Below are 13,725 nucleotides of genomic sequence, written 5' to 3' on the forward strand. Positions count from 1 at the left end.
CTAAGCCATTGGTCACTCTGCATGTGCCTATCCATCATTTCACTGATCAGAAGTTCCCACTTTTACCTGTAAAATTGATAGGAATTTAATAGCTTTGATACCTCCATTTCTCTTTCAGATTGGGCTGAATTTGGCCAACAACTTCCAAAGATACTAGAAGAAACAAAGAACAGACCATATTACAAACCTCACATTAAGTATCAAGGCAAAATAGATGTTTGCACATTTTCTACTTCTGTATCCTGAATCTTTATACTGAAGTCACAATCTCACAGTTTTCCCTCAGTAATCATATGCTTTTTACAAAAAACCACCACAGTCATGAAGTCATGAGTGAGGACTTTCAGAAAAAAAAAACAACACACACATAGCAGATTGATTAAAAAGACTCACTCACGACAACTGGAAATATGATTGACAGCTCTATACACTAACAATGTTCCAAAATAATTAGCAAATATGTAGATATATATTTAAACAAGAGAATAAGAGTTCCTAAAACTGCATTAAAAAAAGAATCAACTTTTCATATTCCAAGAAAAACATTATCTTAAAGGAGAATTCTAATCCTGGGTACTTCATCCAAATCAGTTCATACAGACTAATCCTTATTTTAACCTACCCCATCAGTGACTCTTCCACTTAAACATAACGACTACGTTATGAAAACTCCAATCATACCCAGCTTCTGGGCTAACAACTTCATATTGGTTAAAGGTGACAAGGCCAAAAGCAGGAGCCACAGACGCAGCCAGATTCTCATGTATTGAGATCACTGATGAGATTCGTTTGACCTGTCAATTAGAGTATTTTTGCAGACAAAAGACTGGGGGAAGGGAACTGGCAGATGGATAGCTGAAGTTCAAACACAAAGAAAATGGATGGGTGTTAAAGTACTGCAGCAAATACTAAACAAAGTTTGAAGGATTAATCTGTTGGGGGATGGGGGAAAAAAGAAACCACACACACCCACACACATCCTGTCTTTTGATCATCTTCAAAAATAAAAACAAAACCACACAACACAACCACATAACACAACCGTAACACTAGTCAATCAAGGAAAATATCCAGATATTTATTACTACTATGGAGAAAACAGGCAAACCAAGCATAACACAGAAGAGATGCATAGAAGACACTGCATTTATTTTCAGTACACATTTTTCTACTCAGAGTATTTTCCATGCTATTGCATATGAGAAGACACAGCCAAGCTACTTAGCAGGTCTTTCCCTCTTTACACTTGCCAGAACAAGCCAACTTGCAAAAATTAGACTTTCGAAGCTCCATTGTATCCAACCACGGAGCAACTCCCATAGCCAAGTAAAGGGCTGGCAGCTTGCCTTCATTCCTGGCATTCTCCAAACACCTTACTCCTGCATTTTTGTTCCAGCAGATTATCACCAGCGGAGATGTCACTGACATCTGAGAAGACATGACTAGCAGATAGGACCACATTTCCAACCACAAGCAGAACCCACCAGGTGCAATAAGACAGGGAATACAAAGAAAAGGAGGAAGAGACTGTCTTAGAGGAAGAAAGAGATGAGTGAAAAGGAAAAGACTCCTGAAGAACTTGTGTATTTTTCTCCCAGTAGCTGTGTTCCCAGAATCAAATTCATATTTGAGGTAGCACTATAGAATACACTCCAACTCAACTCTTAAAATAACAGCCACAAAAACAGCACATGTGCCCAAATGTGTTGTGGGGCTGTACAATCACAAGCCAGGGATCAGGGCTGGATCCAGTTTCAGATGGTCACAAGTTCAAGTGAAGAAAAGGTTACACATGTACCCTTTCCTTAACTGTATTTCTTGCCACTTTTAATAATCAAAAGACACTTCCATTTGAAGAGAAACATTTTTTGTTGGTCAAAAGTATAACACAGTAGAATAAAAAGATATGGTTATTCTTCTGGGCTGTAGGAATGAACTGGGTAATACAGTTGCTCTGCAAAGCTCTGGTAACTACCTTTACCAACAGATTAACAAACAAATTGTCAAAAATCAAACAACCTCACACATTGGGACATACGGAAGCAGATGAACATACCTATTATAAGCTTAGCAATGCATTTTAATTTTCCTTTACTTTAAAACAAATATTCTAAAACTGTTTAAAGATTCCTTTATTCTTAAACCTCATCTAAGGAAAACAACAAGAAGTCCAACATGCTGATGTGTGCTTTCCACACATCTTTAGGAGAGGAAAGTCTAAACAGCCGTATTAGACCACTGTCATAGGACATACTACTGAAATATTGTTATGGCACCTGCACAGAACTGTTCAAGGACAGATCATAAGACAGTAAGATGTGGATCGGCATTATAAAAGCATCTCACACTAACTAGAAAACCTTCTTGGCATGTAGCAGGAGAACAGAGATTGTGCTGAATTCCCCAAAACTGATGAAAAAAAAATGCTGTTGGTAGATTTTATGCTCCACTGAGTGGACCAGATTAAGAGCATAGGGGACACTGCATGAGTACCAGAGCCCATTCTTAGGCTTCATATAACGGTGATATCCTGCAATAAGGAGAATGGTTACATTCAAGCAGAATTCAGCCACCATTCCACTTCGGTGACAACCTTGTCACACATGTCAGGGCAGGCAAGATGTGCCCAGAGAGGTCCCACCTGGAGCATCTCCTACCAGCTGCTACATAAACGGTCACACAGCCACCAATTAAAGGTTCACAAAGGGCTGGCCTGACTGCGGCTTGGCACAGAAGGAAGAACTGAGGTAGACCAAACCTTTCAAAAATCCTGGGCAAAGGCACACAGTTTTCAAAGGCATCTAGCACTTCCTGAAAACGCTGATGCCCATCAGGACAGAGACAAACCCCCTGGCGAGCTGGAGGCAGCCAAAGCTCGATCTGTCCACAGGCCCTGTATGGCCAGGAGCTTACCAGGTACAAGCGCACAGATCGTTCTCAATTTCCATACTAACGTCCTTTCATTCTTCTGCCTTTTTCGTGCTAATGCTTGCACAGCCTTTGAAGATAAACGTATTACCAGAAGCAACTGTCCATTAACAGCTCTACACTGTAAACAAGTGTCAAGGAAACAAAGCCTTAATGATGCTCTGTCATCTAAAAATACTATAAACAATGTCTGTGTTACTGATGGATAAAGGAGGGCTTTGTTCCTAATGAAGAGGATAGACTATCAGAGGAAAATTCACTTCCCAGCTCTATAGGACTCAGCGCATAAACCTAGGGTATTCATTCAACTTCACTGGGCTTTGCTCCCTCCCAGCCCTACTGAGGGGGCAAGCTGACACTACTGCTGCAACACAAGGAGTCTCAGGACTAACACACAACTGACAATTAAGGCATTAGTATTTGGAAAAGTCCATTATAGCCTTCTGTGGAAAGGTATTGTTGAAACTTGAAGCGTTACTAGAAGTGTGCCCTAAATAGCCTGGCAAGACTGCCAATCCAAATATTATTTTCAAAGATAAAAAAACTAATCTATTTTCTCCCTTTACTTCATCTTGGAAATTTTCCTGTATCTAAGTGATTTCATTTCTGCTCTCCTTCCAAGTGCCACAGTTTGATATGTTTCTTGTGTTCTAGTAGTGACTCCCTCTCTGGGGTTCCCTCCTCCAACTGTGACCCAAAATAAACAGTAAGGTCTCTCCCACTCTTCCCCTGTTAACAGTCTCATACATTATTCAACAAGGCTCAGAAGTGCAAAAAGACTTTACTAAACAACTGACCCAGAGAGGAAGAGGCAGAGCTTACAGCATCAAGTTCTTCAACCTGTTAAGGTCATGATCTATTTAGCATGAACAGGAAACTAAGATTTCACAAAGCATTAGAAAAAAGAGAATTTGGAAAAGACAACTTCATTCCTCCAGATCTCTGCTAGTCTGTAGTCTTATCCAGCTCTGCCCAAATCCCTTTATGAATCACATTTTTTCCATCTTTACTTCTGAAAAATGGGAGACACAGTTACATTTTTAAAAAAGAACAAAGTCATACATCGGCTGTCCCGCCCATTCATACATTTCAAACTTGTCACTCTGTTATTTCCCCTGCAGGCCATTTTTGGAACATACGGATACACTAGCGATACCCATGTAATGCTCAATGGAAGTAGGAATACATTTCAAAGTGAAAATGTAAGGGAAACGAAAATACTCTAGATTTTCAATGGTTTCAGTGCAGTGTGTGAGCGTTTTTTATGACAAACACAAACCTACACCACACGTCTTTGTCCTGTTCTTATACACTGCTATTACCCTGGAAATTATGAAAGTGTCAAATACAAACCAGAACAGACCTGACATGAGAGGAAGTAACTCCAGAAAGAGGACTAAAACTAGTATTCCCTTTCCAAAGGCATATTTAGATTTTTATTTTAAAATAAATTTTTTTCCCAGTTTAGGCCATCATTTTTAAATGGGCGTGGGGGGCAACAGCATTGAAAAATATGACATAAACAATTCACTTGGACATAATTACAAAATAATAATGCAACCATTTCACACAAAAAATGTCAACAAAAGGGATATTCCATAAAACATACTTATTTAATCAAATTAGTATTTTCCAGTATTACAATTTTTTATCACTTTCTATTGCTAAGAAAGATAAAAATTGCAAGCTTAGGGATCACACAGTTTCCTGTGTCCCTCATTACCACGGTAAATTGGTGCTTCATTGAGCCTATTAAAGACTATCTCAACAAAAAAAAAAAGCACAGTATGTTTTTCATTTTATATATTTGGCTCTCTATTATATTTGGCTCTCAAGCCAAAACAGCATCAGGGAAGGAGCCTCACTAATGTTCCTGATCCCTTTATTTGAAAGCTAAGATATTGGTTTTCACCAATTATGAGCACATCAGCACTCTTCCAGCTTGCAGTGGTGGAATGAGGAGCTAAGTTTTATTGGGGACCCCTTTGTCAAGGCACACTCAGAGTATGGTCCTGAACCAGGTGGTCACAGGTGCAGCAGCCACTGCTGCCATAGCATATTCCATGAAGCAGGCACCTTTCAAACACACTGTTTTATCTTCCCATCTCAGCCCCCAGGATCCTTATCAGCGTGCCCTGTGCAATTCGTTACTTCATACAACTCTTTTTATCAAGTAGTTTAAAGTTAATCTCCTACAGTAAACGAGCTTACCATTTCTCCTCATGGGATACGCGTTTAGTATCTCAAAAAAATTGCTCTAATTCCATGGTGTTTACTATTCTCAGTTGTCCTTCCCCCCTTCATAAGAATAAACAGAAAAACATCTTTTCAATGTGAAAAACCACAAAGCATTCCAGACGGGGGGGAAAAAAGTAAAAGTGGAATTGATGCTGAAGATGAAAAAAGTTTGGGATCACCAGGATGAACATAAATCACTACTAGAGCTTAGAAAGCAGGAGACACCACAAAAAAGTTTCAGAAATGTCATGTTTTTATTCTAAAAACCAGATTGCATTACTCAGTGCTGGCAAAACTATTCATTAATAAACATTTTCAGATGACACTGGATCTTTTCAGTAACTTTCAGGAGAAAAGCAAGCTAAACCACCTTTCTGCAGCTTGTGAGGGTGCACAACAGAATCAAGAGATACAGACCCAACTCCTACTGCAACCCTTTCAGAGCAGTGACTTCTGGACTTCAAAAATCATCACATAAAAACCATCATGCTTTTGCCCAGAGACAAAAACCATTAATTCAACCTGAACTAATTTATTATTATGTATTTTCAAAGTTTCATTTTGGGATAGGAGGGGTTTTTCCCCACAACATCATTTTTCTAATACCAGTGCTTCATCAAAAACCTTCAAATCAAAATAAAAAACTCAATACATTTGCAACCCAAGTGAAAGCATCACTTCTAAGGATATTGCAAAGTTGAATTTAAAATGCAATTTGAGTTTTGGTTTTTTTTAATCCTTGTTGCAGACTAAATACTTCAGAAGGTATAATGAAGGTCTAGCAGGTCATTTTCAAGTTCTCATCCTAATGGAAAATAACAAAGACATTCTGGTAAAGCACAAGACAAACCAACCAAAGGAACTACTTGTTGTCCTTTTCCTTACTGACCTCGCATGACCATAACATGTTTCAGGAAAATTTTGATAAGTTAGTCCCCACTGGAAATGCTACTTAGAAAATTCCTGATCTTCATGCCTGTGGGACTGAAGCTTCTGACCTCAAGAAATGGTCTGCTTCTCCTGGCAACGTGCCAGAAGTGTTATCAGCACTTGTGTAAGATTCCAAAGGTTCCCATTTCATTTATATCAGAGCTGTCTTCATATTGCTTTTTGTACACTGCCAGAATACTGATTTTCCATAGTTTCTGAAAGCTTCATACAGCTCAACAGCAAGGAACATGCTTTGATACTGACAGATTGGCAGGGAAAGGTTGTACTTAAAACACATTCACCTTGGTGTTCAGACTCAAAAATGAGCCATCGGTCCCTAGCCTGTCTCTTCTTCCCCTGCCTGACAAGATATACTTAGTCTTATGCTCTAGAAACAGAAACTTAATCTATAGCTGTGACAAAAAAAGCTTGGAAAAAAATAAGGTTTCCATCCTCTTGTCTCAGCGTGAACCACAGGATATTGAGAAATGTTGGACTTCAAGTTCCAGACTTAGAAGTGCTCTTTGAAGTGAGAGATGCCTAGCAGTGCTTCAGGCTTGAATTTGAATCTCTGGCTAAGGTTGCATCTAACCTACCATTTACATCTGAAGTTGCAGTGCAGTTCTGAAGTAGGTCATTGAGTTTTCCCAACATACCATCAGTTGATTTGATTCACAGAGATGTTTCAGTGCACCTGAGCTGCATTTCTTTTAGAGGGAAACAGAACAGAAGGTCATATCCAGATGCATTGTAAAGGCATTCCAGCTACTAATGGAATCAAAGCAATGACTTGATATTTGGATGGCTTCAAGCTGTACGACTGACAGACATGTTCAGTCCAGACCACCAAAAAAAACCCAAAAAACTAGCTAAAAGTAAATGCTAAAGGGCTTCAGCATCAACTTTTGACCTTCTGATTCTCTCTTCCAAAAATCCAAATGACATCCTTAGAATTAAACTGATTATGTCAGTAAGGTATCACACTGGCTCATCCAGCTTCTTAACAGACATATTCATACACCAGTGCCCCAGATGAGTTGTAATGGCACCAGAATTAGCCCAGAACCCCAGTAAAGGTCACACCACTTACCAGGCCATTGCAAGTGCTGATTGCTGCTGTCCCACTCCCAGAACCTGGCTGCCATGCTGTGCCAAGGAAATGGCAAGGAACTCCTGAGCGAGCTGTAATCTTCGCACTAGTGTGGTTGCCACGCCTCCTTTCTACTACGTAGTTATGGGAAAGAAATCCCATGTGGACAGTCAAGTTAAAAAACAGATCCTTCTCCTCATGATTAATTTTGTAATATACAACACTTTCAGTTTTTCCGAGATCTCTCTTCTTCTTTGTGTTTGAGATGTGATGGTGTAGATTAAAAGAAAGAAAATGCCCGCTTGCATCTACTCTTGCTGGATCAACCACATGGTATTCTGGCAATGTCTTCACAAATTGCCCTGAGAGAAAGGGGGAGAAAAAAGGAAGCAAAACTAGGGTGAGTACTGACCTGTTCAGATTTCGCACAATTTAAAGGGAAACCCAAAAGCAAGTGCAATTCACCACAACATCCAAGTGACACAAAGGCAGGCAGTGCACAGACTACCGTGCAATACAGTCCTCATTTGGGCTTTCTATTCTCCCATTATAACACTCAATCTGGAAGCTAAACATTCTTCTTTTGAAATAATTTGTCACCATTTATAGAAAAAACAGACTGTTACACACACAACCCTTCCCAACACCACAAGGGTTGGGAACCCTCCCTGTCCTAAGTCTCCAGCACATGATGCTCTGATCAAGGAGGTCATTTTCACACATCCAAAGAGCTGAAGACCTGATGTAGGACACAGAACCTTACAAACACACATAGGCAAAGAGAACACTAACTGGCTTGATAGTTTGTAGTAACAGCACCTCAGCATCAGCTTGAGCAGCTGTTGCAGCAGAGGAGGGAGTTTTAAAGAAGGGTTTGAAGAGAACAAAGTAATTATGATCTTTTGTACGAGAAGTTTCAACCAGGGTAAAATTGGACATCTTATCACTTGTCCATATCTAGCAAGGGAAGAGAGTGTTATTGGCATTCTTGTCCCCTCTAAGATCCAGAACAAACACCACCTGTTTCCAATTTTTTTTTAATTACTGTGAAACTCAAAAGCCCAAAGAAAATAACATAAATCCATGTAAAAAACAGTCCATAAGAACTCATAACCTAGGGGCCAAATCTTCTACTGGCGTACTTGAATTCTGCCCAAGAAATCACAGTCTGAACATATTTAGTTGAAAAGTCATTGTGACGACACGTAATTCCAGTTCTTCTTTCCCCAGAGTTGCTCTTCATTCCCAAGGTCCCAGCCACTTATACATGAAGTGACTACATTTCATTCATTAATTAAGCTGCTAACAAAGCAATTAGCCTGTTCCAGCTACTTCCAGACTAGGTCTGCTTAGGCACTCCTTCTAGAGGCACTTCTCCCTCCACTGCCTGCACCTTTAAAGCCACAGAGGAGAAATCATGCCTAAGCAGACAGCTCTCTGGATTCATCCCCTTCAGGAAGGAACATATCTCATTTGTCCTCATTACTGCAGTATGAGACGTGGCACGTGGCCGCTTGTGTTTCCTCAGGCCATGGACCCTTGAGACACGTACACTGAAACACTTCCAACTGAAAAGAAAACGAAACAAAACACACAAAACCCTCACTTCCCAGCACATATATAAAGCTACACAAGAAATCTGGCCTTCTCTCTGCAGCATCTCTATTTCAGAAGCAAGATTATTCTCTTACACAACAGATTTCTTCACACACAAGCCTTTCCACCGGTCTACAGTGACCTGGAGCCTCTGTAGGACAAGCCACAGCAGTGGGCTTTTAGGCCTCAACAGTCTTGACAGGTCTTGACAACACAGTGACTAATGCCTACCACAAGTTCTGAGAGACATCTGCTCTTCTCCACATAAGGGGACTGAAACACTGGAAACTCAGTCCACACCTTCATGTCTGCAGTTTATATAGTCTCTAGGTAGCACAAAAGGTGCCAGCTGCCAAAAAATTTAGCAGCTGAAGCTAAACCAAGGTCTCCCCTTCCTCACATCCAGAGTGAAGCAAAAAACGGGCAGGTAGAAGATATAAAAAACATCCAAAAATACAGCTTAACTGCAGATGTTAAATTACAAGACTTCTGGGAAGTCCCACATCTCGTATTGTGCTAGCAAAGACAGGCTAACAGAGAACGCTGCAAGACCAGGCCCCCATTTCTGCAGTTTTCAGCACAACTCATTAAATAATCAAATTAAATGCCTGAAGGAAAACTTACTCATTTGCTGTCACTGTGTGATTTGCCTCCACCTGATGTCTTCAACTTAATTTGTTGCGGCTTAACTGTTAAGCTCCATGCAAGGCCAAAGACTTGTGGTTTTGGACTTCAAACTATACAAGGAAGTTTTTATCTCATCACTATAGCCATTAATGTATAGAGGTTAAAGCAAATTAGACACCATTGTCAGTAAAATGGAAGAAAATGGTGAAGAATTGGGTGGCAACAGGATTATCAAAGCAAAGAAATCCAACTTCTTCCACCAACTCCTCAAACACTCATTTAGTCACTGGAGAGGGGAATTATGCTGCAATAATAATATACTGTAATATAACTGTAGAAATGAATTATTATTAAGCTTTCAAAAGACCAGAGGGAATAAGATTATTACAACAAAAAATTTAACAGGATGAGGCTAAAGATATTTCTGCAAGTAATCATTATCAATTTTGCCTAGACAGTTGGGTAGAAGTTAGCAAAGGCAATCCTACCATTAACAGAACAATATATTGAGCTCCACATTAAGCCTAAAACACTGCTTGACTTTTGAGCTGGAGAAGAGTCTAAAACAAAGACAAGAGTTATGATTTTGGTGATACCTTTCTGCTCTTCTAGGAAAGAATAACTAAATACATGCAACCCAAACTACACAAAAATAAGGGCTGCATCCTTCAACACTGACTGCCTCAATTTTTCTAAAGTAACATGAATTCCTATTAAAATACCACAGGTTCCCATAAAACTTAGCAGCAGCAAACATAACTGGAGGGAATCTATAAGCCTTAGGGCTGGCATGTCACAGCATCTCCCTTGGACACCTAGTATACTCTCCACTCCAGGGAAGTCCTGTCAGTGAAGTGGGCACTGCTCAGGATATTTAGGCTAGGAAAGGTCATGTGAACCTCCAGAGAATGTTTTGTGTTTCCAGAACTGCAGCCTGAGCATGCTGGCTTGCATCTGTGCTGCAAACAAGACCAAATCATCACACTGAGCAGCACACTCTCAAGTCAGTACTTTGCCTTGCAATCATGCTGACTGCTCAGGCCCTCTGGGCACGTAGGACAAGCAAGGTTCAGGCCCTTCATGCTTGTTTGACTAGTCTAAGTATTGTTTAAGTTGTCAGAGAAATCTTCCCTGCAGACCTTCCTAATTCTGAATCATTGAAAACATCTGATAATATTCAAAACCACTGCTGTCTGTTCTGCTCCTCTGTGGATACAAATTCACCACACATGGCAGAGAACTGCCTTATTAAGAATGGCTGTACACAAAGTGAATAAATTAGAATAAAGACAAAAACATACACGATCTGTCCCACATAACAGGAACACCACAATTACTTTCAGACAGATAACACATTTCCTGACAAAAGTCCTTTAAAATGTTATACATCATCATTTGCCATTGTTTCATCTTGATCTTTGTAGTTCATCTACATCTGCCCCAAAAATCATCTGGCTTCTTTTCAAACAATTCCTTGGGACAGGAAATAGTGTGGCTCATCTTGTGAGGAATTATCTTTGTAAGCCAAAGAACAGCTCTGTACCCAGCAAACACCCCAAGTTCCAAAGCCCTATGGCAGGGAAAAGGCGTTCAACACTCAGCAAGGGCATCCTTAACTGTCCCATCTGACACACTCTTTATGGATGGGGAGGGAGCAGAACACTTCAGCTATTCCAGATTCAAATTTCAGTCCTTCACACTTCCCACTGCAATAAACCTTACTCTGAAAAGAAAAAACAACAAACAATTAGCCACATTTTGAACTGCCTCTTTACTCAATGCTAGTTGAAAAGCCTAGATTTTGCATGCCTAGAAAGTTAATTAATTCTACATTCATTTCCTAATGCCTGACAACCAAACAGCTACCACATGCTAACACAGCCATATCCCTCTTCTGTTCCATTTAGAGTCACAGGAGTGTAATGACTGTGACATTTACTTTAAACGAATCCAGCAGGACCTGACTTCAAGATAACTGTTCACTTTTCAAGCATCTTACTTAAACACTTTTCCTTTTCACGATCTCTGAGGGGTGAGAAGATTTTCTACTCTGTGTTCAAGCTCTCCTACTGACAGTACCACAGATGTTAATTGCATCAGAAAGGTTTTCAGGAAGCAAAATTTCCTCCTACACTTTCTTCTACCACCAGGCAGAGTCCTCCAGCTAATCATAATTCTTCTCCCTTAGGAGCCACTTCTCCGATTTTCCTTAAACAGGCAACAGGATAAAATTACCGAGTTACACCCCTCCAAGACCAAAGGGGTCGAAAACTTGACCCACCTGCAAGGGCAGCCTCAAAGACCCCTCCCGCAGATAAAGTCTGACTTGCAATTACCATCCTCACTGAACGTGAATAGCTCACAGTGGGTGTTAAACCCCGGTAACACGAATCCTTCTGTAGCGTCCCCTGCTTTAGTGCAGAAGCGAGCGTTTGTTTAAAAATAAATAAATAATGAGGACAGCAAACTTTCTCAGCTTAGCAGTACAAAACGATTCTGGCATTTACACAGTTGCCCCTAAACGAGGAAGACCAGCAAAAAAGCGGGGTTCGGCGATACCTTCATCTACACAGCGGAACTCGGTGACTGCCAAGGAGCCCCAGGAAGGCGCAGCCGAGAGCGTTGAGCCCTCCGTGCAGAACTTTGGGCGCGGAGCAGCCCGTCCCGGCTGGCGCCCAGGGCAGCGCTGCCAGCGGGAGAGAGCCCGGGCAGCACCGGGGGCCGGCACGGCGCTGCTCGGGCAGGAGGGGCGGCGAGCAGCGCCGCGGAGCCGCGGCTTCACCGGCTGGAAGCCTGGAAGGCTGGAAGCACATCCACGACGGGACCCGCTCCCCCCGCGCACCCCAAACCCGCCGGCACTGACCTTGCCTGCCGTCGGGGAAGGGCGAGCCGCCGGCCGGCGGGGCCCTGCCCAGGCAGAGCGCTTGGGCGCGCAGGACGAGCAGCCAGAGGGAGACCATACGCGCCGCCCGGCTCCGCGGGACACATGGCATGGTGCGGGCGGGCGGCTCCGAGCGGGGCCCGCCGGCGCCTACCGGGGCCGCGGCATGGCCGGGGCGGCTCCCGGCGCCGCCGGACACAGGCGCCGCTCCCCACAAGGGCTGCGCGGGGCCGTCCCGGTGTCTGGTTTCTGCCGGCGGAGGAAGGAGGGCTGTTGGGGGGGAGCCGCTCCCGAGAGCCCCCGCCTCGGAGCCGCAGGGGTTAACGCGCTGGGACGAACCGGGCCGGGCCGGCGGGGAGGGGAGGGGAGGAGAGGCCGCCAACAGGGGCTGCCGCCCCCCCTCCGCCCTCCACCGCGGCCGAAGTGGGGCGTTCACCCGGCATCTCTTGGGGAGGGCCGCCCCGCACGGGGTAGCATCCCCTCCCCAGTCACACGCCGGTGGTCTCCCCTGAAGGGCGCGGGGAACTCGCAGCCCCCGCACCCGCCCTGGCAGAGGTTCCCCTGGCCGCTGGAGAGAGTACTCGAAGCACTTGGGAGTTTAATGCGTTTTCCACCACGTTCTGCTGCAGTGGGAAGGGATGGGGCGGGCCTCGCCCTGCCTGAGGCACCCGCAGCCCACGGTCCCTCGGGGTTCGGCAGCCGGAGCCCAGCTTCCAGACTGCCTCACAGAATCACAGAGTCAATTATGTTGGAAGAGACCTCTGAGATCATCGAGTCCAACCTATGACCGAACACCACCTTGTCAACAAGACCATGGCACCAAGTGCCACGTTTTAACTTAAACACCTCCAGGGACGGCAACTCCACTGCCTCCCTGAGCAGTTCATTCCAATGTCTAATCACCTTTTTTGTGAAAATATTCTTCCCAATGTCCAACCCAAACTTCCCCTGATGCAGCCTAAGACTCCTCAGGGTGTCGAGGCCATTGCGTGTTTTAGCTGTCACATTGGGGTTACTTCTGAATGTCCTCCCTTCGTAAGGAAAGTTCCTAACAGCCTTGGCACCTAAGTTTTTAAGTGCATGCCATGTTCTCTCTGCCAAGGATCCCCTGACATTGCCTCTGATGAGGTTGCTGCCACGCTGCCACTCCACAGATGGGTGCCCACTTCGGTGCTGTCCCATGCTTGCAGCTTTGGCTGAATTCCACATCTACTTCAAAAGCCTCCCGCCCAAAGGTGACTCCACCATGGGTTTCTTGTATAGTTTTGTGGCAAACTATGCTTATTTGTGCCTGTTTCTCTACTCAGACTTTCCCCAAGGTGAGTGGCTGCCACAGTTCAACTGCCTTATCTGTGAGAACTGTGAACCCCAGACTCCAAACCACAAAAATGCAAAAAAGAGTTAAAGCTCCAAAGGTTTCTAAATCTGGTAGAAA

At 43.2% G+C, this 13,725-nt stretch overlaps 1 protein-coding gene across 1 annotated transcript in view; it reads right to left on the bottom strand.

Annotated features, from left to right (window-relative positions):
- Positions 1-12,402, bottom strand: part of ADAMTS12 (ADAM metallopeptidase with thrombospondin type 1 motif 12) — a 141,056-nt gene extending 128,654 nt beyond the window's left edge. The window contains exons 1-2 of the mRNA XM_027709467.1: positions 12,273-12,402; positions 7,187-7,548 (exon numbers count right to left, since the gene is read on the bottom strand). Of these exons, the coding sequence (XP_027565268.1) occupies positions 7,187-7,548; positions 12,273-12,402 (492 nt within the window). The remainder of the gene's footprint in view (positions 1-7,186; positions 7,549-12,272) is intronic.
- Positions 12,403-13,725: the final 1,323 nt, after the last annotated feature.

This window comes from Neopelma chrysocephalum, unplaced genomic scaffold (assembly GCF_003984885.1).
Source record: "Neopelma chrysocephalum unplaced genomic scaffold, ASM398488v2 Primary Assembly neopelma1_96780, whole genome shotgun sequence".
Taxonomy (NCBI): domain Eukaryota; kingdom Metazoa; phylum Chordata; class Aves; order Passeriformes; family Pipridae; genus Neopelma; species Neopelma chrysocephalum.